Source organism: Lemur catta, chromosome 12, assembly GCF_020740605.2.
Source record: "Lemur catta isolate mLemCat1 chromosome 12, mLemCat1.pri, whole genome shotgun sequence".
Classification (NCBI taxonomy): domain Eukaryota; kingdom Metazoa; phylum Chordata; class Mammalia; order Primates; family Lemuridae; genus Lemur; species Lemur catta.
Window position 1 is genome coordinate 90,075,274 of NC_059139.1, and position 26,891 is coordinate 90,102,164.

The window sequence follows — 26,891 nt, forward strand, 5'->3', positions numbered from 1 at the left end:
TGGGTGGCTGGTTGTAAAATACAAGCTAAGTAAAATTCTTCTTTTAGGATTTAGAATAGAGAAGCTAAGAGGCTCAGACCACCGTATTACTGAACAAAAAGGTCAGCAGGAATGACAGGCATGAGCAAGCTGCAGTTATGGGGAAGCAGATCTGTGTGTACGCAGGGGAGCTGGTGACCCAGGCAAGAACAGGGAAAGAAAGAAGCCGGGCACTGTGAGAAGGGTGCTGTGTCGGTTTCTGGCGGTTTGTTAATCGCACTTCCTGACGCCTGCCTGTATTGGGATTCCTACTGTCAAATGCCTGTGAGACTGCTGCATTATCATTTCAGAAACCCTACTGAGTGTACCCTTGTTTCCTGCAATAAACTGACCCAAGAGTTCTATGTTCCAGTGAGCCCTTATAACGTTACGACACATGGGGAAGAGAGAGGCACTGCAACTGCTCTGAGAGCAGCAACAGGAACGAAGTCCCAAACTCAATGTTTATTCCACTCCCTTCTTAAAGCATTAGCTTAAGAAAAAAAAAGGTTGTATCACTTCCTTTGGAGGTGGATGATGACCTTATATCAAAATTAGTCTTTATATAAGAACAAATTTATCCCTACAAACACAGACTCAAAAAGGAAAAGTAACTGGTGCTACAAATATCACATGAAAATGACTAATAAATGACACACATTTTCTGACACTTGCCAATAGTGGGACAAAGCACCTTTTACTAATAGATGCCATGTTTCTAGAGGTGTGCCTTTCTCTTTTGTCAGCTGGTGGGACCGAGGAGATTCCTGAAGAGCTCCAGGATTCTTAGTCACATGACCGTGTTCCTCTCTTAATTAAGAATTGATAAGTAAATTTATTGAATATTTATAGGTAAACATTAGGCATGTGTAATCAGTACTCTGGTATGGGATACATTTAGAAAGCATTTTTATTTATATCTCCCACTATCCCTATAAAATATATCTGGCGGAAAAATTTCTTGTTCTGTTTAGGATTAAAAAACAGGCAGCGTCAGGGTTTTTTTGGGCATTCTTAGGCAATATAAAGTCGCATGGTCATTTTAAACTGTGTTTAGTGCATTCAATCCCATGTCACATCAAACTTAGGACTTGGTTTAAAGTTAAGTCTTACCCTTTGCCCTACTGAGAAGTCATGTGCAGGTAGAAAGCCAAGGTAGGGGATGGTCTTTCTCTCTTTGCTTCTGGCAGCTTCTGATCCTTTTAGAGTTGGGACAGGAGAAGGCAAGAGAAGCGGGGAGGGGTGGGAATGTTCTTGTTTCCATGGTGGAGTTGTAAGCTGGCTTCCTCCTGCTTTCTGGATCTGGTGAACATTTAAAGCAGACCACATTTTGCAGGGGCTGCTGTGGGTTGCTGGGAAGTTGCATCCATTGCTAGCGATGTCTCAGCCCACAGTTCCTTTGATTTGGGCAAATGTGCTCTCCACTGGAGCAGCCCCCTCAGCCCTAGGAACCCAGTGTTCCCCTCTGCTTTTCCTCTTCTCAGGTCTGTCTGCACCAAAGGTGCCCTCACGCCACCCCCTGTCATGTTTGGTTCATGAATCTGGTCCACAAGGACACACACACACACACACACACACACTCTTGTCCTGGGCACACTTGGAGCAACAGCAGTAATCTTCACTCTGCAGCCAAAGCTGCTGGCTAACCCTTCACTTGCCTGATTTCCCATTTTCCCAGCAGAGTTAGACCACTGTGTTATTCCTACCCAAGGACATTCATTCACTTTCCAATGGGACAATCATTTGCTTTCCGATGAGTCCCACTTATGGCTCTCTTTTTTTTTTTTTTGAGACAAAGTTTAGCTCTGTTGCCCAGCTAGAGTGCTGTGGCATCATCATAGCTCACAGCAACCTCAAACTCCTGGGCTCAAGCAATCCTCCTGCCTCAGCCTCCCGAGTAGCTGGGACTACAGGCACTCGCTACCATGCCCAGCTAATTTTTCAATTCTTTTTTGTAGAGACGGGGTCTCACTCTTACTCAGGCTGGTCTTGAATTACTGACCTCAAGCGACCCTCCCACCTCGGCCTCTCGGAGTACTAGGATTACAGTCATGAGCTGCTGTGCCCGGCCTGGCCCTCTCTCTTGATATAAGGTGACTCCCAATCTTTCACTTTGGTGGGAATTAAGTGAGAACACATTCTCCTTTAAAAAAAATCCTCCAAATATCTTCTCTCTTCATGTTCCAATAATTTTCAAAGTGCTCTAGTATGTTCTTAAAATGTAGCACCTATCGTTTCTTAGTGCCTTAGCCAATACTTTAGTTTGAACATCCTGGAATCATGTCATGGGATTTTTGTTTGTTTGAAATTCTAATGTCAGAAATTTGTTGTTTGGATGAAGTTTTATTTCACCTTTAGTCTCTGCACTTCCTGTACACAACCACGTGATTATACTCAGGAAAAATGTGCCCTGAAAGAACAAACTTCCAGGCTTTCCGCCTAGCTCTGCTTTTTGAAGGGAATCAAAGGATTCTCTCCCTCTTACCCAAGCAGACACTGAAAGAAACTCTTGGAACTTTTCCAACTGGTAGCTCAGGGAAAGGATCAGCAACCCTAGGACCTAGGGGGCACACAAGTGTTACCCTGCCCGGCGACGGCAGGAAGGAGAACAGGACACCCAGACACACAGTGGGGCACCCTGTCTACGGCACCCCAGGCTATTCCAAGGGTGTACGTGCCCTGCAGGACTCCCAGAGGAGACTACTGCACCCAGCATGCTTCAGGACCGGAAGAAGGTCTGCAACAGGCTGGGGTCAGGAGGGCGGATGGATATCCGAGGAATCTGGAGCCAGGAGGGCTGACTCTGGATGAAGGCAGGAAGCAAGGGAGGCTACTGAAGCTGGGGCAAAAGCACATTAGCTCAGGCCTTCCCAAGGTGGACCCCGGTCTGTCTCAGCAGTCTCATCTCCTTCAGTCTCTTCCCCTTCACTCCAGCCATGCAAAGCCAGCTGCCGTTTCCTGAATATGCTGTACCCTTCCATAGCCTCGTGTTTTACGTATACCCCTCCCTCAGGATGCAAAACCCTCCTCACTCCCAACCCCCCTCCACTGCCTCTATCTAACCACCAAGGCCTAGATGAAGTCTAATTTTCTGTTGAGCTTCCTGCTACTTTCCCCACCTGCCGCATGGTTTTACACAAGCCTCCGTTCCAGCCCTCACTGTACTATGTTGTGCTTCACTCCCTTGCTCTCCCTGCTCCCCAAGAAACAGAGAGTGTCTCAAACACAAGCACTGTGTCTTACTCATTTCTGTACTCCCACCACCTACCACTGTACTGCAGTGTTATAAGGACTTGTATTCATTCTCTACTGCTGTGTGTACCAAGTTACCGTACATTTAGCAGTTTAAAACAATATATATTTATTGCCTTTCAGTTTCTGTAGATCAGAAGTCTAGGCATGGTGTGGCTGGTTTCTTGCATCAGAGTCTCTTTGAACTGAAATTAAGATGTTGGCCAGGGGAGTAGTTCTCATTTGGGGCTCAGGGTCCTCTTCTAAGCTCACTGATTACTGGCAGGATTCATTTCCTTGAAGCTGTAGAACTGATGTCCCCATTTTCCTGCTAGCTCTTGGCCAAGAACTACTCAGTTCCTAAAGGCTCATCAGTTTCTTGCCATGTGGGCCCACTAGGCAATTCACAGCATGATGCTTGCTTTCTTGCAGGTTAGCTAGAGCATGTCTCTGCTTTCCTCTTTGCAACCAGCCAGAGAGAATACTTTGCTTTTAAAGGGCTCACCTTAGGTCAGGCCAACCCAGGATAATCTTCCTTTTGCCATATAATGTAACATAATCACAGCAGTGATATTTCCACCCACACTCAAAGGGGAGGGAATTATAAAAAAGTGAAGGTCATTCGGGTCATCCTAGAATTCTATCTCAGGGTTCAATAAATATTAATATTTCTAATATCAAATAAGATGTGTTTCAGAAATTTAAAAATTATAAACATTTCTATTCAATTGTTAAGTTTTTTTATATTGTTACTTTGGAGGGCTTTCCTTTTTTTTCTCTCAAGAGACAGAGTCTTGCTGTGTGGCCAAGGCTGGACTTGAACTCCTGTGCTTACACGCTCGTCCTGCCTCAGCCTTCTCAGTAGCTGGCACCATAGGCATGTGCTGCTGTGCCAGGCTTGGAAGGCTTTTTAAGTTGCTTCCAAATTTGTGTGGGATCCAGAATGGCTGGGGATGCTACATGTGAGATAACACAGGTTACTGAGTCCCTGGAAATGGGTCCATGGCGTACTGGAAATTTGGGCTGGGAGGCAACACCAGGACTACCAGCTGACTGGCTGTGACCCTGGGTTAAGTCCTTGATACTCTTTGGTTTCAGATTCTTCCTCATGTATAAAATGGGGGTGGGACTGGACAACATCTAAGGGCAGCTAGCTCTAATATTCTATAATTTCTAAGACTGAATCATACTGATCAAATTAAAATCTAATGACTCATAATATCCAAATTCATTCAAATAGTTCATAAAAGAATTTCATTACAGATAGAATTGCAGGGATGTGATTTTAAGAGGAAAGGCAGTTTTGTTTTTCAGTGAATACATTTCTATATTGGCTGAAACTGACTAAATATAAAAAAGGGAAAAACTATATTTCTAATACTTTACATGGAATGGTGAAGAGTATTTTGTCTTTAGATGACATATCTGTCCAGTTAGGTTTAGAAGTGGGAATTTTTTCCAGGATATTAAAACCTGATAAAACTATTTGTCTTAAGTTGGATTAACTCAATTGATGATAACTGAATAACTATTAAAGGTAGGCCTCAAATATTACAAATCAATTCACTGACTATGTGTAAAGCAGGTTGAAATTCCTATACACCTTCTGGGAGTTGAGTCTTTCTTTTGTCTTTCTCAAATGAAGCCTCTTTGCCTGGGATAATTATTCTCTTCCAGCCAACAAAAATGAACTCTAATTTTAAATAGGTATTATTAAATCCCACTGAAATAGGCCTTGTGCAGATGTATTCGCTAAAACATCCCTTTATTGACTGTGCACAGTTATTAACAATTCACATTTCACTTTATCTACAGAGTGGAAGAAAATTTATTCTTTCACTAAAAAGTTAAGTCCTCCAGGGCAGCAGCAGGAGTGCAGAGGCTTCTTCCTACATAGCACTGTCCAGTGACTGTGAGGCGCCTCTACGGTAATACAACAGGAACAGGTCAGACAAATGGATTTCTTCCTCCCTCCATCATCTCCCTCCCTGCCAATACACTCCTCTTATTTTATAAAATGCCAATAAGTAAACAGTTCGTGCACTGGTACTTCCATCAATCAGAAGAGGAACTTCAACATTTATTTGGCACCACTGAGTTCAGAACATCCTCAGGGCTCTGTGAAAGTGACAAAAGGAGTGGGAGACCATGGACATTTCTTCAGAAAGATGCGTTATGGAAAGAGAGGCTGAAAATCATGAGGGCATTAGTCAGCCTCCAGCACTTTGCTGCTCAAGTTTCAGGAGCTGTTTTTCAAGTTTTGAGGTGTTTACTCGATGCATCATCAGAAACTGGCCATTCAAATGAAAGACAGGAATGTCAAATTTATACCTTTCATACCAAGCAGAGTTTTCTGGAAGTGTGATGTCCACCTCCTGCAAAATAAACTGAAACACAGACAGACTAAAGCTCTGTATTTGAGAGACCACGGAGCAATGCAACAACCGCAGCGATGAACTGATCCCCAGACCGTTCCCAATGCTGAGGGGTTTTTGTTGTTTGTTTGTTTTAGGTCCACAGTGATCTAAAGTCCCTGATTTCCAAAACCTGACTGGTTTGATTATATTCCCCACCTCCCGATCTTGCTACTTTTCTGTTATACCTGTAACATTCAGCATCAGGGCACTACTCAGATCCCAGTGAACTAAAACATGTCCCAATTGGGAAGCTGCCTGAGAGTCAGGACAGAAGTGCTGTAAGAATGGGAGAGGTGTGATGGTTTGCTGCATGAAAACACTTCCATGGAAATTACAAAATAAAATAAAAGGAACGGGGACAAAAGTTTAAAGAAAGCACGAATACCGCACCTGCTAGTTAACTTTGACTCACTTAAGAGTCAGAGTAAGAAAACCAGCACTGCTCAGAGAAAACACTTAGGGGTAATGAGTTTTATGGAAATTAGCACTAAACTCTCTCTCAGAAGAATAGAAAGAAAATTTAAATGAAAAATCATTTAATCTCTTTTCCTAAAGAAAAGATCCAGGCAGATACTTTATACCACATAGAATATGCATTCCATATACATAAAAGCTACACTGTATCATATTACCCTGTTTTTATAAGGTTTGAGTACTTCCTTGGCTTCCTCACAAAGGGGGCATGGATCCTACAGGAAGAAAAAAAAATCAAGCCATTAAATACAAAGAATGGTATGTGGCCTAACAAAAACCCCAAACCACAAGAAGCATATTATGCTTATATTAAAGGACAGTTTTTTACCAGGTTAATTACAGTTTTATTTATGAAGCAAAATACTATCACAGAATCTTATAAATAACTAGTTTTTCATGGTAGAGAGGCTCTCTGCATTTTTTGGTTGTTTTGTTTTGATTTTTCTTCATCAATCAATGTGTACAAAAATAAATTTATATTCTTACTATTTTGCACTGATCTATCTATGTAAGGGCTTTGTTGTTCCTCGGTCAGGAGCACCTTTGTGGTCTCACATAGTGGACCTGGTTTGACACCAACAGAATGGCTCAAGGTCTGTTTGGACCGGGAAGCACTGAGCCTACCGAGCCTGTTTTCCCCAATCAGTCCACAGGAATAAATCTGTTAGGATAAAGTTAGATAGTAATCGCCCCATCTTTAAAAAGGGAAAAAAATCTCTATTCACTTCAGATGATGATTATATTCATAATGTTTTGCCTGTTTTCTTATTACAAGTGTCAACAACAGGTTTCCAGGATGAAATTTTCACCTCAGAAGCAAGTGTTAGTGTCCATTGTTGTTTGCACTCCTAAACCATCCAGTAGAGAAGTCTGCTGAGAATACTATGGATCATTGGCAGATTTTTAAGGCTTCTCAGCCCTTGACTCCATGAACAGGGACCAGCTATAGGTTCTCTTGCATGAGCTCAAAATAGAGTCAACATTACTGATGCTTACACGAAACCTGCTTTTTAACATGACAGGAGAGATGAGTTATTATATAAAAGAGAAGCTTCCTCCCGCTTAACTCATGCTTGCTTTGAAATAAGAATCCAGACCATGTCAAAGAGTCTTTCTGGCCCCAATTTCCTTGAAATGGAGATTTAGGCTCATCATGTTATCATTAGCATTAGCGATAAACAGAGTATGGATAATTTGTAATGTTTTAAGGTATTCATGCTGAAATTTTTTGAGAAAGTTTCAAAAAGTCAGTATAGGATCTTAAAAGCAAAACAAGAAAATTCTAAACTGCAGACGTATCAAATGTACCAAAAATTTGCATTTATATTAAAAACTTTAGAAGAGCCTAGATCAGGTTTTTTGTTTTGTTTTTTTAAACTTGGGGTCCATGGAAATCTATCCAAATTATATATGCAAATTTGATGTGTTCATCAAATTTTAAAAAGAATAAGGAACCAAAAATGTGTGAGGCCCAGTGATCTGGATCATTCAAACATCCTTCTCTAGGATTTTCCATGGCACTTGTTATTTACTCCATCCTTAAATTGTAGTAGGTTTGTTGGTTTGGCTGTCCACCACCCAATCCCCTTTCTTGTAGCAAGAGTGCTGTGATTTTGCTTCACAGGAAGTACTCTCTGCACGTGGCAGACTCCATTCCTGAGCAACAAGGGTGGAACACCTTACTTAGGCTCAGGTAATCAGCACCTCTTATCCCTCTTGGCTACAAATGGCTCAGGAATGGGCCAGTCAGAGCCAATGGATAGCCAGGAGATGTTTGCTGGAGCTTCTGTAGATGTCTGAGATGTGAGAGCTGGGGACTGGGATTGCTGCAGCCATACAGGAGAACAACCAAAATAAGGACGGATTTAACCCAGAGGATGTGCAGCTGAAGAGATGGGTAACATGCTTAGTTCCTAAATTAAGCTATTCCTGAAACTATACCAACCCCCAAATCCCTTTTACCTTTAAGTCACTCTGGAAAGCACTTTATATTCTTTATAACTGATTGATAGAGTACTGATACTGTACTTTTAAATATTTCTTTTACTGGATTGCGAACTCCTGATGGTGGGAATGATAATAATATCTTATTATGTGTCTAATGGTGCAGATCAAGCACTCAGTACAAATATTAAGCTGAATAGAAGGTTGGTGTTTTTTGTTTCTGTTTGTTTAACAAGTGTTTTTGGCTACCTCAGCCGCTGCGCAAACTGAGATACAGTGTAGAACTGCTAGGCCGAGCGAGCAACACTGGCCGTAAGGGATTATTTTATCTCTGTGGCTAATTCTCACATGCATTTCCCATCGTAGACTTTCAGATGATATAATATTTTTGGTTCCATAATTTCCAATAGTGCAATATATACTTAATGGATATGAAAAGCAGTTTAGATTAAATATTCTCAACAAGAAGTTTATTTTTAAAAATGAATTAAACTTTGTTATTAGGTAACTGTCAGATATTTAGCAATTGACTGCAACAATCGCTAAAATACCTGAAATCTAAAAAATTTATTAAAAAGATACCTTTTTTCTTTGAATTGCAGTATTCATAAAAGTTACTTCTATTACCTGTACTTTATTCTTTTTTGATTATAAATCATACAAAGTGATGTTAATTAGCAAAAAATAATCAGTAATGTCTATATTATAAATTTCAGGGCAAAAAAGCTCTGAAAAATGTTAAACTAGTTTTAGAGCATAAAACTAGTGTTAAAAGATAAGAAAATAAGCACAATCCAATCCTCATCAGTCATGGATTCCACATTTGTAAATCTGCCTACTTGCTAAAATTTATCTGCAACCCCCAAATCAATACTCAATGTGCTTTTGCAGTCATTCACAGACATGTGCAGACACACAGTGATGAAAAAATTTGAGTCACCAGAAGTGCTCATTCCAAGCTGAGGTTGAACAAGGTGATGCTCTGCCTTCTTATTTCAGCTTTCATACTATAAACATAAGTTAATACCTTTTTCATAGTCTGTGTAGTGCCATGTTATTTTGCATTTTTGTGCTGATTTTGGGGGATTTCACTGTTTAAAATAGCTCCCAAGAATAGTACTGAAGTGCTGTCTTGTGTTCATAAGCACAAGGAGGCTGGGTATGCCTTATAGAGAAAACGTGTGTGTTAGATCAGCTTCATTCAGGCATGAGCTATAGGTGCCATTGGCTATGAGTTCAGTGTTAACAAATCAACAGTATATATTAAACAAGGCATCTTTAAACAGAAACATATGTAAAACAAGGTTATGTATTTGACTGGCTGATGAGAACACTGTGACCAGAGGCTCAAAGGAAGCTATGCTGTGTTTCTCCTGGAAGCAGTGTGTTCAGTATTTGCTAAGTGAGTGTTCATGGTGATTTTATAGAACATAACTACCATAAATACTGAGAATTGATTGTATTTATAAATGATACATCTGTAAACACCCATGCTATAACCTATTGTCCATTTTTTTTCAATGTAGGGAACAGATGACCATTAAATACATTAATTTATTCTCTGGTAATTATGAAACAATGAAGTGTCTTTGCAGGCAACAGAGTTACTGCTGTTCTGCTGACAGAAAAATTGAGGAGCAGGTTTAAAGGTTTACTCCATTGTCTTTCCTTTCAACTTTGTCTCCTTTTCTTACACATGAAACTTTCTTTACCCCCAAATTTTAATACTTTATATTTTTAAAGTAATAATTTTACTTTCTCACTCTGTACCTTTGTGAATAAGGTCAGCACAGGCAGAGTTGTCCTAGAGGCAGAGATATTTCTCAAGAAGAGTCCAAAGGAGCATTTGGTAAGTTGCATGCTATTTCTTTGAAACCAGAGCATCTTAATTCTGTCAAAAGAAAAATAAGCCAATAAACTTATGTGCTTTGCTCCCTACAACATGAACAGTAAGTTGCATGCTTAGGATGGAATTTGAAGGCTTCAGAATTGTTTCTTTGAGTCCAGGAGTGTCAGAGAAACCCAGAAGTTTGGCAAGTCTCTATGATGCCTCAATATTCACTGTATTCCAAACAAAACAGAAGTTAGAACGGGGAAAAAAATCCATATTTACGGATTAGCTGTGTGCCTAATAATTTAGCTTCTATAAGTAAACTATATGCGTTTGTTAATTTGAATACAAAATTAAATTTCACCTGCAGATTTTATCAGCATCCCCATGATCCCCTAAAATATGGAGGTTTCTTGACAAGGTTTTTAGTCACAGGGACAGCTTATCTTATTGGCAAGTAGTCAACAACACCTAGCCGCTGCCACGGTAAAGAAAACAATAAGCAAGCAGCACAAGTCCCTTGCTGAAGGTTCAAGACATCTCTTATGAGATCTATGCTTCTCCCACTACCAGAGATGGAGAAACACAAAGCTGTACTTAGAGGAACTACAGGGGGAGAATCAGGCTGAGTTAACGTGTCAGGAAAACAATGTCTACTCAACTCCTTGAGAAGTATTTTAAAAGGAGATTGTCATAACTTTCGAAAACCTCACACACAAATGTAGTGTTTCTACTGGAGATATTCCAATAAGAACAGGTTGGTAATAGCAGCATGCCAAACACTAGGCTTCGAGCTCCCTCATCCTGCTACTTTGCTCAACATAAGACACCCTAGTTATTCCTAGTTATTCTACTGAGCCCCTAGCTTTGTCCTTAAAACTATAAATATTATAATCCCACTTTTAAAACAATGTGCACTGTTAGATTTGTCATTTATCAATATTCCCAGGATGAACTCATTCCTAGGATCATTGTTTCTTTACTTTACTCTAGCTCTTCAACTTCACTTATCATTTCCTCCTCCCTTATCTTTGCAAGTTGTAACTGCAGTTTCTTTTTGTTCCTTGAATACCCAAAGGATCATTTCTTTCTCAGAATCTTTGCACTTGTTTTCCCTCTGCATGAAAAACTCTTAAGTAGCTTCTCCTCATTTGGCTTGGGTCTTATATCACCTCCTTGGAGAGGCCTTGGTGAATACTTTACCAGTGTTGGCCAGCCCATCATTGTTTGTCCTTATACCTTGCTATAGTTTTCTTTTGCCCTTTACTACCTAAAATTATTTATGTCCATCCACTACAATACAAGTTCTGTAAGAACAAGTATTTGTTTACCCCTATATCTCCAATCATGCACAATTAACCTGGCAGACAATAGGTGCTTACATATTTGTTTGAATATTGAAAGTACGGAAGTGAGCCTTTCTCACCTTCTTTAATCTCGCCCCTAACTCTGATCAGACACTCAGTGTGGACAAGAGTCACTATTTGGGCCTATCTCATATTATAACAAAAGGTTAGTGCTCCTTAGGGTGTCCACAGGTTTTGGGCGGGAGCACTGTAGCTGGTTCTAGTCCCTTCACCACCACCTCGAATCTCACCCTCCTCTGCTCCACAGAGCACAACAGTATTAATTAAGTGCTAATCTTCACTGGCGACCAGGCTCCTCAGTGTAAAATTAGCCTTAAACTCATTTCAAACAGAATGATATGACTTTAAAGAAAACCACTAACCCATATCAAACTAGAATAAAGACCACAGGACAAGAAAATTGGATACTGATCCCCGAAAACAATAATCTTTCCTTCATTCTTAAGCCCTTACTCTTCTACTTCCATCTGGATCTCCATGCTATCTAAACCATCCTGATAATGCATAAAAAAGGAATGTTATGAGAATTTTGCAAAGATCTGCTATCCAGAGTTATTCCAAGGTGTAAAGTGGATCTAAACAATTTCACAATATTCTGTGATACTCTCAACTACATGTTAAGCCCTGGTACATACATTCTCTATAAATTCAGCAGAATCAACAACTCCAATAGGTGAACATGGTTGGAGACACAGCTTCTAAACACAGCTTTGTCTATATAGGGCATAAATTGAGGGGTGTGGGGAGAGCCATGTTTATGCCAGGGAGAGATTTCTGCATAACTGGATATGGGAAGGCTCTATGGAGACAGTGACACACCCTCCTAGGATGTGGGGTTAAAGAAGTTGTACTATATATATATATGGAGGAGAAAGAAAATTAAAAAAAAAGGTTTATTAAAGGCAGAAAAAGAGTCCCTGGAAATGAGAAGAATGAGGCCATCTATGGCAGTGACCTAAGACTACAACCAGGACGGTGAACAGCAGCTACATGCTTTTGGTGGAGGGATTTAAGATTTATTGATGTCTGGCTGGCAAGAAAAGGAAAACTTATTGCTTTTACCTAGCTAAGCTGAGACTGAGGTGTTATGGCTTTAAAAAGAATTCACATTCACAATGGAAATCTGCTTCAGAATTTCCAACATGACAAAACACAGCATGTGGTCTTGTTTGCACCCAAGACAAATAAAACCTGTCATAGTAAACAGAGTTGCTATTCATTCCAGATTTGCTGGAATATCTGTTCAACCAACCAGAGAGCTAAGCAAAGTCTTCAGTGATGCTACAACTGCTCTCTTTATAACTAGTTCTCTTTTCCACTTTTATTCTCCATTTCTACTTTTTTACACATTTTTAATCGCTCAAACATGGCACATTTGTTTACTGAGAAATGCATCTGTATTATACAATTTTACTACCTGCATATTTTTCAAATACCCTAAGGAACATGCATTTTACCATATTGTTAAATTAACATATTTCTTTAGAAGCATAGTATTACAAAATTATATTAGGGTCTGATATAAAGAAAAGCTCCCTATACCTCTTCTAGGCAGGTAATATTAGGCTAACATTCCTTACTTCCTGGAGTCACTTAATTCTAGAAAAGAAAAAGTAAAATGAAAAATGATATACTTCAGTGGGAACTCTGTAACATTCTTCTTAGAACATTTTACTAACTCTGTAAACCCTAACACCATTGCCGTCAATGTCACATTCACCAGATCATGCCTTCTTGAAGTAAAACCTTAATATGGGCTACTCTGTCAATGTGACATTTTCATTAGTTCTATTATTTTTGAACAGTATCTCAGCACTATAAAAAAACATCCTGAAAGGTGGTCTCTGCCTGTTAGCTCATGACTGTGAGAGGACAACACGTTTTTGATTATGACATTATGTCACTGAATTTAGTCATGAAATATGTGTCCTTACTACACACACAGACACAATTTTGTTCTTTGTATTTTGTTATATGCCTCTGTGGTATGAGCAAAAAGAGCTGTGTTCATAATATCAAAGAAGCACAATTGGGTCACCTTTGTCACAGACTAAAAAAAACCCAAAAGGCATAAGACTGGATTTAGAACGTGCTTAAAACAAACTCCGCAGCCTAACAATAAAGATGGTGACTCCTGCTGTTTCAAGTCCAGTGCCCCGAGAGGCACGGATCACCCTGAAAGAGAAAGGAAATGCTGGCCTTTCAACAAAACTGAGGCTGACTCCAGTGGTCTTAACGGCAGAATCAAACACACCATGGCGGGGAGGACTGATTGGACCAATTCGCCCTCCTTGAAAGAAGATAGGGAAGATAACTTTACAGCGTTTTCATGCGAAGCACTGAAGGGCGTACCATTAAGGCAACTGATTACAGTTCAGAAAGAAACCGGATTGTCTGAGTCTTTATTAAAGATTATTCATTTCTTGCATGAGGAGCTGCCCCGGCTATGGCAGCACATCACTTACCTGGGGCTCCCGGATCCTTCAAACGCTGTGTGTGTCTGATTAGCAGGGAAACAACATTGTTCTTGCTTGAGTAGAGAAACTGACCTTCACTGACCAGAATTTTTATTCAGACAAAGAATCCTTTGACCCACAAAATTTCCAAGCTCACATGATCCTCCCACAGCAAATGACAGTGTTAGTTCATGTGCAAAATTAAAAAGTCTGTATGAGCCCAGGTACCACCTTGGTTATTAACAGATAATGTTGGAGCTTCTTCACAAAAGTATAATGTAAACTTAATGCCCAGCTGACGTTAACCAAACACTACTACATAGCTCTCACTGAACCTGTACCCCATAAAGAAAGGCTCAAGTCTTCCGTTCAGTCACGTGTGCAACATGAGAAGTACTCCATTTCACATTCATTGCCATCTAAGTATGACGTTTCTGTTTTTACCAAATGCCTAGAAACATAGACACACCCCCCACCTCTTTTGGGAACAAAACCCATTATTTTTGATTACCAACAGTTTATTTAATGAGGTGAGGTTGCTTTTAGGAGACTCATCTGGGTCACTGGGCTTAAGCCAGGGAGAGGGAAAACCGATGCCTTCCCAGTGCTCCTCTGTGCTTTTGGTCAGTCAGCTGTGTCCAAACCTCCCGCCCTCCCGAACAAATGGGAGCCTAGCCTGGGATCTTGGGTGCCAGGGCAAAAGAGAACTTGGCTCTTGCGGAGCCAAGAGTGACAGGAGAGGCACTGAGCAGAGACAAAACAGAAACTGAAAATTGAGCAGATACTTTGAGGTGTCAGTTCCAAGGAGCTAAGCTGAGGTAGAATGAGGCTACAGAACAGAAACAGGGAATAGCGAGTAGAAGGCCCACCCAACCCAGAGTGGGGCCCTGACTCCCTGGCATGGGTGGGATTTCAGGTGCTTTTCCAGAGCCTCAGCCCCAGCAGTCAGGCTACCTGGCCTTAGGGAATTGCTAAGGAGGTGGAGCCAACTCAGACGACAAATACCCTGAGCTACCCACCCACGTGTGGGCCCAGCTGTACATGGTGTCATGCTCAGTTCGTTCTGACTATGCAGTTTGGACTGCACAACGCATTAAACCATGAACAGGCCTGCATCACGCCCCAGCCCTGGGCAGCGAGAAGCAGCTCCTCACACCACATTCCCTCCACGCGGCTTCTACTTCCACATTTCAGTGCCAACAGGTTCACCACACGGGGGACCAGAGAAGCCAGCAAGGTATCAGTCTCCAGAAAGGACTGACGGTCACACGAGTGCCTACAGACAAAAATCCTTTTTATTTCCCTTCAAATTATTACTATGACCATAGAATTTCCAAGCATCTAGATGTCTTTATTCTACAGTTTGACTCAATGGGTGCTATATTAAATTGCATTGAACACACTGCTCTGTGAAACAGTTCTTCAGCTGTTTGAAATGCGGGCCTTGCCTAGCTAATAAGATTGTAATTATATTATATTTACATATCCACCACTTACTAGATGCATGCTCCCTTAACCTCGTCTAGTTTTCAGTAAAATTAAGACATTAAAATGTCTTCATCCTGCTTCGTATTTAGCCATTTTTTCCCTTCAAATAAAGCTCTCACATGGAATAATCAACTCCACTTGCTAGATACAAGTAACAAGAATAACAAATGTATTTCACTGGATTCAGGAGGAAGATGTTGAATTCTTAACGGAAATAATAAAAATTATGTCAGGCTTCATAGTGATTAGTGAACCAATGTCGTCATTCACTTATTTGTTCCACAGTAGGGAGAGAAAGAAGGATTAAAAACAAATAAGAGATGATCCTAACCTAGCACTAAAAAACCTAGTCAGAAGGTAAGACATGTATATGTACAGGGAAATTAGACATACAGGAGATACGACAACAGGGTCATATAATTCAAATGTTTTAAGAGAAAGGAAAAGAAAAGTACTATGGGCCAAGACTGGAGATGGTTTTACAAGAGAGATGAGTATCTTGAATCATTTAGGATTTGGATATGTAGAAAAAAGGGAAAGCATTCCAAATTTGGGGTTAGACACAAAGGTAATGAGGTAGGAATGCCACAGCTATTTCATGGGGGAAACCCTAAATGGGGCAAAGAGACTTCTGCCGAACAGTGGAAGTAAGTTTGGAAGGTAGACGAGGATGACACTGTGGAGGACTTTTGGACTTTTAATAGTGGTTCTGCAATGTCTAATTTGTTGTGTATGTCTTGAGAACCAATGAAGAGTTTTGAATGAGTGATGTGATAAAATCAACATTTTAGAAGATTAATCTGGTGGGAACATGCAGAATGGACTGCAGAAAAAAAAGGAGAATGGAGGTGGAAAAGATGAGAGGTCAGTCAAGACAATTTAGGTATGGGATGAGAATCATTCATTCATTCCACGATTATCTAACGTTTTCCACGTGTCAGGCGCTACTATAGGTGCTGGGTGATGAACGTGATGAACGTTCCTCTCATGAGGTCCACATTCTAGTGAAGATACTCTTTAATGTCAGACCATATCAGATAGTGATACGTACAGGGGAGACAGTAAAACACGGTGATGTGATGGTAACTCAGGTAGGTTCTTTAAGGTATTCTCTGAGCAAGTATCGTTTGTGCTGAGACTAAAGGATGAAAGGTGCAAATATCTGAAAGCAGCATTTCAGGGAAAGGAAACAGGTCATTGCAAAGGGCCTAAGGTGAGGACAAATGTGACTTACTGTAAGAAACAGGAAGGATAGTATGGCTTCAGCACAGAATGCAGGGGAAGAGGGGAAACAAGCAGGAGATGGGGCCACAAAATGGTGAGTGGGGGATCATATAGGTCTTGTGGGCTTCTTAAGGAATTGAGATTTTATTCTAAGTACAATTTGTATTCTACTATTTAGAGGAGGGAAGTGACATGATCTCATATATACTTTCAAACGATTACTTTAGCTGCTGTGTGAGGAATGGATTATTGGCAGGCAAGAGTGGAAGCAGAGACCCAGTTAGGAGGCTACTGCAGGAGTCTAGGTGAGAAAGCACAGCGGCCCAGACTAGAGTGGAAACAGAGCCAACAGGACTTGCCAATGAGTTAGACATGGGGCGTTAAAGAACAGACGGCAGTAAGGACCATCCTAGTTTGGGTCTTGGGCCTCTGGGTGAGTGGTAGTGCCATTTACTAATACTAAAATGAGGAAAACTGAGGTAGGAACAGATTGAGAAACATGTGGGATCAAGAGTTAGGGACACATTGGAGCTCAAGTGACATATACAGGTTTGGTACTCAGGAAAAAATCCAGGGCTAAGGATAAAAATTTGAGTTTCTATCGGTTTAAGAATTAAATTTACTGCTGTGTAACTAGATGAAATCACGTAAATAGCACAGAAAAAGAAAAGGGCCCAGGACAGATGTCTGAGGCGATCCAACACTTAGAGATTGGGTAGAAAGGAGCCAGCAAAGAACAGCTGGTGGGGTAGGAGAAAAGCCAGGAAAGCATGTCATAAGAGAAGCCAACGGAAAGTGTTTCCAGAATGAGGGAGGGGTCCATTGTCAAATAGAGTGATGAGTGCTTGACTAGAATAGGGACAGTAAAATGGTCTACCACAAATCAGAAGGGATGTATCTGATGTTGCTTCAAAGCAATTAAATCTTCTGACCAATGCCTACCCCTAAAATGAACTACTTTGACTGGTTCTTGCCTAATTTAACATCTTCACTAAAAGGAGATATTTCTGGTGAAGACGGAGATCGTCGGTTGGAGGAGAAGAATGAAGGCAAAAGTTGACTGGGTATCTTAAGAAGAGATAATAAATGTAAAAATCTTCATATAAGGCAGAATAGAGAAGTAAGGCCTAACTACTGATTACTAAATAATACCACAAGTAAGGTATTGTTATTATTAACAATAATGATTCTATTGACTGAAATGTGCTTTTACTGGCCTCGGATGGAAGATTTAAATATCTAGAAATAGCAGCCTCAGAAATAGGGAATTGTAAAACTGAAAAATATTTAAAATGGAAAAAGCTTAAAGTTTTAGATTGTGAATATTATTTAAATAGGAATTTCTAAAACATGACATGACTAAAGATCCAACATATTTATCCGCTATTAAGGATGTCACTAAGTCTAGGTAAGACTGATGAGCAAATACCATGGTACCAGGTGTTGGCTTAGTTTAGCCAGGCCTCATAAAATTGTAGAACAGGGGACTGAAATTTAGTTTTTGAGGAATCAAGGTTTCCCCTTGATAGGTTTTAAGCAAAGGCCAGTTCCCTTCCAGCTGCTCTTTCCCAATATTTGTCTTTGTTTCTCAAAGGGAAAAATTCAGTACCATTATTATTTTACCAATGATATCCTCAATCCATGTATGTCAAAAAAGCAGCTGCCTAGGTAATTACAAAGTTGGATTTTATTGATAATCTTTAAAGACAAAACTTGTTCCAAGCAGTTCTAAATAAGCTGTCTAGAAGGTCAAAATAAATATAACTCAACACAGCTCCCAGCAACTAATCAGACAGGGGAATTAAGCATAAATGGTGTAATTCTTCACTTAGAACTTTAAAGTTACTCTTCATATAGAGTTTCAGTTGGAATTCAGCATGTTTAAGTTCCCTGAGTGCATTTTTAGGTGAGGATTTCATAAATACAAACCCCAAAGAGAAAGGCAACTGCCACTAGCTAGTTCTGAGACACTGGGTAAATCTTCATCTCTTTAAGCCTCAGTTTTGTCAACTGTTAAATGGAAATGCTACCACTTGTCCTGACCCAGAGGAACTGTGCCTGAAGCTTTGGGGCCTCAAACTTTCTTCTCATCAAAGAATGGGAAACCACATGCTTAAAAAATGCCATAGGAATAGCCTGTGACTGCATGAGGCCTTGAACAAAGAATCTGAAGTAGTTTTTACCTGTAGGAACCTAAAATTCTCAGCCCTTTAAAGAGGACCCAAATTCACTTTTAGATCCAGATACAAGTGTAAAGGCACCTGCTCATTGCAAACTCTCTCCTCTCACTCTTCAATCATAACTGGGAAGCCTTGATGTCAGAAAGGACAGAGTTGGGCAATGGGGGAGGTGACACTCGAGTGGCCAGGCACTCATCCTCCAACTATCTAAGCATCGGAGGTGCAAAGCTCCCCCTAAAAGGAAGAATAATGCATTTTTCTTTTTTACTATTAGACACATTTTAAAAATTATTTTTCATGACAGAGCCTTTTCATCTTGGTATTCTCTTCCATACCTAGAAGCACTACCATCTTTGCCTTGGAAAAGACAAATGTGAAGTGGAAGGGGAGAGGAATCTTCATTGTAAGTAGAAGTTTGTTTTAGAATCTTTAGACCTTAGCAGTCACACTTTCCAGATCACTGATTCAGAGGAGTCTACTAGGTAATGGAGTTGGTGCACACGACAATGTCAGTGAAGGGTTTCCAGAAAAAAATTCAGCTGAGAAAAATAAAATGATGACGCTAATCAAGAACAGTAACATACTCTGATGATACACTCCCTCTAGTACCTGGGAGTCCAAAGGGAATTCTGGACTAATCCCTGTTAACACAATGGGGTTTGCACACACTGCACCTCACCTCCATCCTCAATCCCAAAAACACTGACTCAGCAACTGGCCTGAAGCCAGAACAGCATATTCTGAATTCAGAGTGTGCAACAACGTTTGGTTCAATTATGACATAATGGCTGCAAAGCTGTTCCTGAAAGCCAAGAAAACCTGAATAATGTGGTTGGGTTATATCATACATGAGGGCTTAATAGAGTTTAAAAACCAATTTGAAAATTCCTTCATTCCATAAAGATAGCATTAAGATGAGGGCAAAATCATTCTAGTTCAAGGGATGGGAACAAAGTGCATAAGGAATTATGCAGACTCCTTTCCACATTGTCCTTCTTAACCAGCATGACCCATTCCCTTTGTAGACATCTCTGATACTTAATACTGACCCAGGAAGAGGGCAATTTCATTAAAACATATTAGTCTTATTGTACCCAGCAAATAATGCCAGTTTCCTTGTCATTTAAAAAGGACACAATCCCATTTCCGAAAACAACTGTTTGTAATTCAAAAACTATCCACCAGGCAGTATCTTCCATTTGTCACTAATATTCCACTCATTTCCAATTCATATTGCCAAAGAGATAAAGTTATCCTCATGACCACAAAAGACTTGAAAGATGTTTTCATTCACTTCTACCCATTTTGTAGCAAATAGCTATGGATGGACATATGAGTTCTAAATCCAGCACTTCCCTGGACTTGAGATACAAGACCTCGGGCCTGTAGAAGTAGAGCTCAATCTGAATGTGGAGAACCATCCACTCTCAAGGTTAGGCTCTGGGAATCCTCAATTATGTGAGATTCTGTAATCTTTTAAGTCCTATGCTGTTTATTTTTAACAGCTATCACTGATGGAATATATGATATTTTGGAACTGGGAAGTGACTCTGGAGATTCCGCCTGCTTTATAGATAGGAAATTAATGTTTAACCTAAGTCTTTCGTGTTTTTTGGTTCCATTCTCTATATATTTTTTTGAACAATAACATATTTTTATATATAATGAGACCAACACAGAATTTCAGAAGTAGAAGGGATCTCCAAGTTCATTCCCCTTTCTTCTAAAAAAAATCTCAAAAAGCTTTATATATTAATCCTCAGGGTATACCAAATAACAGACACCACATTTTATATAAGGCTTAATTAAGGATGCAGAGAATGAGGAAAGTCTCAGCTTCAGATGGCAGAATTCTTTTACCATAAAAATGAGGTTCTGTTCTCTAAATCTAAGAAGATTCACATTAATTTCATTTTTGAATCTGGAGAAACAGCTCAATTTAGATCTCTTTTTTCCAGGCTTATGTCCTAAGTTGCCTTAGCTGACTAAATTTCCATTAAATAATAGTATCCTTTCTCTTGGCAGACTGGAAGGACTACATGTTTTAAGAAGAGTTAAAAAAAAATCAAATTATTCAAGGTCTTGTCCTTCCCTCCTGACTAAACTAAAAAGCATTTCCCCACTATTTCATGATTAATATGAAAAAGTACTAGAACAATGAGAGGAAATTCATTTGTTTTCAGTTGTAACATTCTGGTTTCTGCAGCAATCCCAGTGGCAACAGGAGGAAGCAGCATGTACCACATGATCACCCTAGTACAACACAAAAAGCTGTCAACTTTTAACTCCTTTGGAACGCTGTTAGTAAAGTAGGAAAGACAAGTATGGATTTCCTTCAATATTATTTGAGCAACCTATTTAGACTTAAAATGGCAACCATATATAGGTCCTTTATCCTTAAGGCAGGACCAAACCAAGATATTGGTGCTCTAAGTAAGCTAATAATTTGGTACCCCTTCAATTGGATACTCTTCAAATATTTGCTGAGCGGGTGTTTGGGTGAAGAGTTAAGCTCTGCAGGCCTGGAGGGAGTGCGGAGACAGGGCTAGTGGAGCCTTTCAGCTTCAATATTCCACTCAGCACAACAAAGGCCCTGGACTGACCAGGTCAGATCTCCTTGGAAGGCAGTTTGGTGACCAACAAACAGATTCCCAAATATGTCCCTCCCTGCTCCATGCTATTTATTAAAGCATTACTTCTAACTGCATCTAGTAACCTCCTTTAAGTTATTTTTTTATATTATATTGCCTAGCTTGTTGCATTCCCAATGATGTTTTCACACTCCTTACGGATCTAGCCTCCCTTCAGGGGCACTGTCTTTTCATTTCTATAGCATGTACTGAGCTTTTGCAACATGCCAGGTGCTGTGCCAGGTACTGGAAATATAAAAGTGATTAAGATATTGTCCCTGCCCTTAAGGAACTCACACCTTGGGCAGGAGAAAGACTGATAAACAAAGAACACAATACCACAGTGATGAAGGCTATAATAGTAAAATGGCTGTTACAGATATTACTTTCTGGTGAAATGGTCTGAAATGCTTGGAGATGGATACTTTCTAAAAATAGTAGATACTTTGAGGTTTGCTTCCATCTCTAGAAACTTTAACTTTGGTAAGGACTGGAATAAAAGTAATGTTTTCATGCTTCCTGTTCCCTGTGGCTGTACTGGGATGGGGAGTTATGGATCTAGAATCATACCTATGCTAAACTTAGCCAAAACTTTTCATTTTGTAAATTCTTCCCCAAATGATTTTGTCCCTAAAACTTGCTATGTGATACCAGTAGAAAGACGGAGAAAGTTCACCTACTCCCTGCTATCTACGTAGCTACACATACCTGATCCAGATGGTTTCTCCCCTTCAATGTAATTGCAAACAAGATTAAAACCACATTCAGGAACTATTCCAGCTGGCTTTTGGCTTCCTCTGATGTACACTCCTTGAATAAAGTAGTGGCAAAAATTAGATTTAAAATAAGGAACATAAAATAACTCACTACTTGTATCAGATCACCTCAAGGTTCTGCTATGTTTGAAACCCCAAGCTATAGCATTAGAGTAACTGAATACATCAGCCAGCTAGAGTATGTACCAGTTATGAAATAAGAAAACTTTAATAATAAAAAATATAACTTATTTTGAAGGCATCTCTCCACAGTGCCTCTGGGTACTTTCAAGCTAGGCATCTTGGAACAAAATAGAAACACAGGCCAATAAACTCCCAAGTTGGAAAATCCTCATTTCTATTACTTACCTGCCAACAGTCCATCTAAATAAAACCACATGGCCACATATTCCTCTGATAAAGGAGACAAAAAAAATATTGATCCTTCCTTGGCAAATGGCTACTGCTGACCACAGCAAGCACGGGGATTCTGCCTAAAGCACCAGCCCCACCAATCTCAATTTTCACAGCAGGGCCTTTCTGCTTCCAGGCAATTCGTCAGCAGAGCAGGACCCAGGTTATTAGGCTATGCCATTTCACACAGAACCATGATATAACAGAGCCTTCCCTGTCCTAGAGGAGCTGAGAATCTTGGGGTCAAGCTAGGCCTGTGTTTTTTTTTAAGGGCATTAAAATATAAAGTTCTAAATAAACACTATCTATTAAGAAGCAAGAATAAAGATCGCCCAGGTGAAACACTCCTTGTTAAAAACAGCCTTAGAAAGTCACATGCCTATTCATGTTAGTGACAGTTTAGTGGGGACTTTTCTACCCTTTGACTTACTAAAAAATTGTATGAGCTGTTATGTGTCAGGAGTGACTTTCATTGTGCAGCACCCAGAGGGCTGCCTTTGCCCAACGGAGCGGGCGGAGGGTCAGACTGCCGGCCAGAGAGCCCGGCACTCAGTTCCCTGCTGCACCTTTCAACCTTCTCACCCCAATTAAAGGTCAACATGGCTGCTCAAAAATATTTATTTAAAAAGGCAGTCATGTCAGCGGGCTGCCAAGTGTGATTATATTACCACTTCATAGAATTCAATTGAACCCGGGACGGGGAATCTGTGAATCCCTGGAAGGAGCATGAAGTTGAGATGTTTTCTGTTTTCTCTTAAAAAAGCTTCCTTTTCCCGCCCGTCGTTTATTTGCTTCCCAGAGCGCGCGCTCTCCCTCTCTTTCTGACACACGCACGCGCACACACACACGCACACACACGCGCACGCATTTATATCTCCCCCCCCCAGTGGATCATGGATTAGTAGCTCCTGGTTTAATCAAATTCCCTCTAACGACAGCCAACGTTGGCAGCGCGCGGCACAGCGTCAGGCTCGCGGGCCTCCCTCGCCCGCCCTCGGCGCGGCCCCGCACCCACCTGAGCCTCGGCCCCCAACGCAGGCGCTTCCGCCCCGCCCCGCACCCCGCACTTCCGCCCCGCGCGCCCCGCACTCCGCACCCCGCGCTTCCGCCCCGCCCCGCCCCGCACTTCCGCTCCGCGCGCCGCCCGCGGGCTCTGCATTTAGCTCAGGTCCCGCCGCCGCCCGCCATGGTGGCCGCGCGTGAAGACAGTGACGCAGAAAGCAAGGTCGAACTGTAAAACACCATCCCCCCCCCCAAAAGAAAGGCCAGGGAAGAGCGACCTGCGCGGTGGGAGCCGCTTACTAGCGAGCCTCAGGCGACGCAGCCGGCTTTGCGGGACGGCGCAGTGCGGGCCGTTGTAACCCGCCCGCACGCACGTGTGGGTTTGGTAGCAGCGTCTGCGGCCCTGCGGGTCCGGGCTGAACTGCGTTACGGGGAACACGATGGGCAGAACTGGCAGCCGCCCCCTCCCCAGAGTTAAAGTCACGTAGGAAAGGCAGACATTGGGAAATTATCCTTTATTAAATAGAGCGTGCATTTCTTCAGTTAAGTGCTTTGAAGGGAAGGAACATGGACTTGTGAAAAGATGAGTGGGATCTAGTCCGGGCTGGAACGTGAAGGGCGTCGGCAGGGGCGGAACGCCGCAGGCTGAGGGAGGGGCGGGCAGGAGGAAGCCCGGCGGACCCACGCCGGGAAGCCGGCCAGCGTGGCTGCGGCACGGAGGGACGGGGGCGGAGAGGTGGGACGGGCCGGACGTGGTTGGCAGGATACAGCCATGCAGGGCCTTTCAGGTTTGTGCTAAGGATTAACTGGAGGAATTTGTTGTGCTGTTTGTATCTGGGAAGGGGATGGAACTGATTGCTTTTCCATTCTGAAAGGATCCCTCCGTTTTGGGAAGGAGATGAGCAGGGTTTAGGATAGGCAAGAGCAGAACAAGCAGGGCAGTCAGGAAGCTCCTGAGTAGTGCAGGTTCCAGGTGTGGTGACTTGAATGGTGGTGATATAAATAGTGAATAAATGATGGATAACTAGTAATACCCAAAGCTAACAGTTATTGATTGCTCACCAAAAGCTTTACACTCATTAGTCTGTTTAATCCTGAGAACAATCCTATTAAGTATTATTAGTACCATTTTACAGATGAAGAAATGGAGGCTTAATAACTTGCTCCAGTTTTCACAGCTAGAAAACGACAGAGTTGGAATTCCATCTCCTGCTGTCTGATGCTAGTATCCAGGTGCTTACCACTATACAGCCAATGTGTACTCTGATTTAAAAAAAGATAGAAAGCAAACCAAGGTCAGGAATGAATCCCTTAAACAAACCATAGTGAATATGTGATATTGTTAGAGGACACATTTAGAAAGTAGAATTTTCAAGTTCTTACTTTAACACATCAGCATTTGCTGATAGCTAAAAGGGGATTTTGTGACTGTCAACAGACTAGCTATGGTTATTTTTGAGTTGCTACACTCTGATAATACCTAATCTTTCTGAAGAAAAAAAACACAGTCAATAGATAAAGTGCACTTTAATAGTTGCTGATAGAATATCTTTAAAGTAGCAATCTTGGGTCTAGTTATAAACACCTTGGTGGAATATACATAACTTACATTTTATGGAGTGATAGAAAAGTTTTCTAGAAATGTAACTCCAGATCAGCTTTCAGATTTCATTTCGCACTGGAAAATGAAGCTTCATAAAATAAATTGGATTTATGAAACCTGATTTCATCCACTGCAGGAGGAGAATGGATTCATGAAGGCCAGCAATGAAGGCTTGTAGCATTGGCTATGGGTAAACTTCTCTAAGGAGTGAAAAATTCACAAATTTTCATTATTTGAGTTTAATTGGTAAGAATTTCTTTTGTTAGGTGATGGCACAAGACTTGGCGCCTCCATATTATTGTTTTGGTTGGCCGCAGAGTGCTATGATGTGTCTGAGAATCCCTGAGAACTCACTGTGGTCCATGGGCCAGAGGACCAGTTTAGCATCTAGGTGCAGTGCTGAACATAGGACATTTGCTTGGGAAAATATCTGGAGAATGACCAGAAAAAATGATTGTCTGCAAAATAAAAAAAGGACAATAAAAGCAAAATTAATAAACACTTGTTAAATGGTCACAAAATCAAACACTGTGTCAGCTTTATTAATGGATAGATTTCACATTCATAACCTCATTACATTGAAAAACAGTTTTTAGATGAGACACCTTCACTGAGTTTCTGAAAATAGGTGATGAGTGTCAAGAAATCATGGCGTATTTTAAATTAATTACTTTAGCCAAATACTTGCAAAAGCAAAACTATAAAAATCCTTTTATAGCAAAATTATTAAATGTGGGATGTGTCCACGTGTTAATATATTTCAAGTAATGTGAAAGTAGGAGTGTTTAGAGAATATCAAGGTCTTAAGGTAGCACTGGATCTTGTGCAATTTTGTTCATTCAAAACATTCTTGTCACAGGCATTTGACCTGCTTCTCCTAGTCTATGTCTGGACTGAAATTCTAGGCTATGCCCTGGGAATCTGGATAGGACTGGTGCAGGGATCTCTCCATTCTGGAATGTTAGTTCAGAACTCACCTAGGTTGAGCTCTTCAGTGGTTAGCTATGAGGGTCAAACCTGCTCTAGAGTAAGCCTGCTGGTACAGTCTGGTTTGCAACGCCTGCAATAACTCTGAGGGTAGTACCTGTTCTTCCGGACACAACCTGGAGCCAAGCTTCCCTCCTAAGGCCTCTGAAGGGCTGGGCGTGTGGGTGTGGAGCCAGGCATCTTCACTCCTGCCCCCTTGGCTTTGCCTCTAGGAGAGCAGGAGTAAAGTGACAGCCTTTGATGTCAATGTGCTCCCTTCAGAATGCCTTAGACAAACAACCTATGTCTTGGCAGGTAGTGGCTGTCGCACCTGGCTCTGTGCTGCCACTCATAGAACATGCAATCTGAACTTTGACTAGGAGGGACAATCCCAATGATTGCCACAACTGGGTGATGTAATTGTTATGGCGGAGGTGTTCAGAAAACTGGTAGGTTTTCTTTCCTGGTGTTTTTCTGGTCTTCATAGTGCACATACTTGTTTATCTGATGAGTGTCTCATCCCCAGTACTGCAAGCCGTGCAGGAAATGATCTGTAAGGGCCAGATATTGTGTTATGTTTAAGGTCATGGAGAAAAACAGTGGCAACCTCCCAAAGAAAAGATGGGCTTCTGAGTCTGGGATGTGTTGGGTCAGTGGGGTCACTGCTGACTCCCCCCAGGCCAACCGTTACAGGAAACAGAATTATAAACCCATCTCACCAGGGGAGAATGGACCTCAGAAGCTTGATTTCTATATCCCCTTGGACATTTTGAAAACTCTGCTCTTGTGCCAAACATTCAGAGGAGAGTGCAGAAAATTTTAAAAGGAGAAAAATGTTTATTTGTTTTAAGGCTTGCTCAGTAATCCACTTAGGCCATTTACATAAACAGC

General features: G+C 41.1%; 1 protein-coding gene across 5 annotated transcripts; it reads right to left on the minus strand.

Annotated features, from left to right (window-relative positions):
• Positions 1 to 4,993: 4,993 nt before the first annotated feature.
• On the minus strand, positions 4,994 to 23,841 carry C12H5orf63 (chromosome 12 C5orf63 homolog). Of its 5 annotated transcripts, none has more exons than XM_045566020.1 (5): positions 23,732 to 23,841; positions 21,969 to 22,070; positions 9,855 to 9,975; positions 6,299 to 6,355; positions 4,994 to 5,636 (listed from the first exon to the last, which is right to left on the minus strand). In XM_045566020.1, exons 3-5 carry the CDS (start codon positions 9,966 to 9,968, stop codon positions 5,460 to 5,462), a joined length of 348 nt encoding a protein of 115 aa, XP_045421976.1. In that variant the 5' UTR covers positions 9,969 to 9,975; positions 21,969 to 22,070; positions 23,732 to 23,841; the 3' UTR covers positions 4,994 to 5,459. The 5 variants fall into 5 exon arrangements, with proteins under 5 accessions (XP_045421976.1, XP_045421973.1, XP_045421977.1 ...); XM_045566017.1 differs by having other exon boundaries at positions 23,710 to 23,841; XM_045566021.1 differs by lacking the exon at positions 23,732 to 23,841 and adding an exon at positions 23,556 to 23,617.
• Between the last annotated feature and the right edge of the window lie 3,050 nt (positions 23,842 to 26,891).

Excerpts from the sequence above, each read along its gene's own strand:
- C12H5orf63 (XM_045566020.1), bottom strand. The coding sequence starts at position 9,968 with ATGCTCTGGTTTCAAAGAAATAGCATGCAACTTACCAAATGCTCCTTT. Across the intron at positions 6,356-9,854 it reads TGCTGACCTTATTCACAAAG|GATCCATGCCCCCTTTGTGA; the intron begins GTACAGAGTGAG and ends TTCTTCCTGTAG. Across the intron at positions 5,637-6,298 it reads TCAAACCTTATAAAAACAGG|TTTATTTTGCAGGAGGTGGA; the intron begins GTAATATGATAC and ends TCTGTGTTTCAG.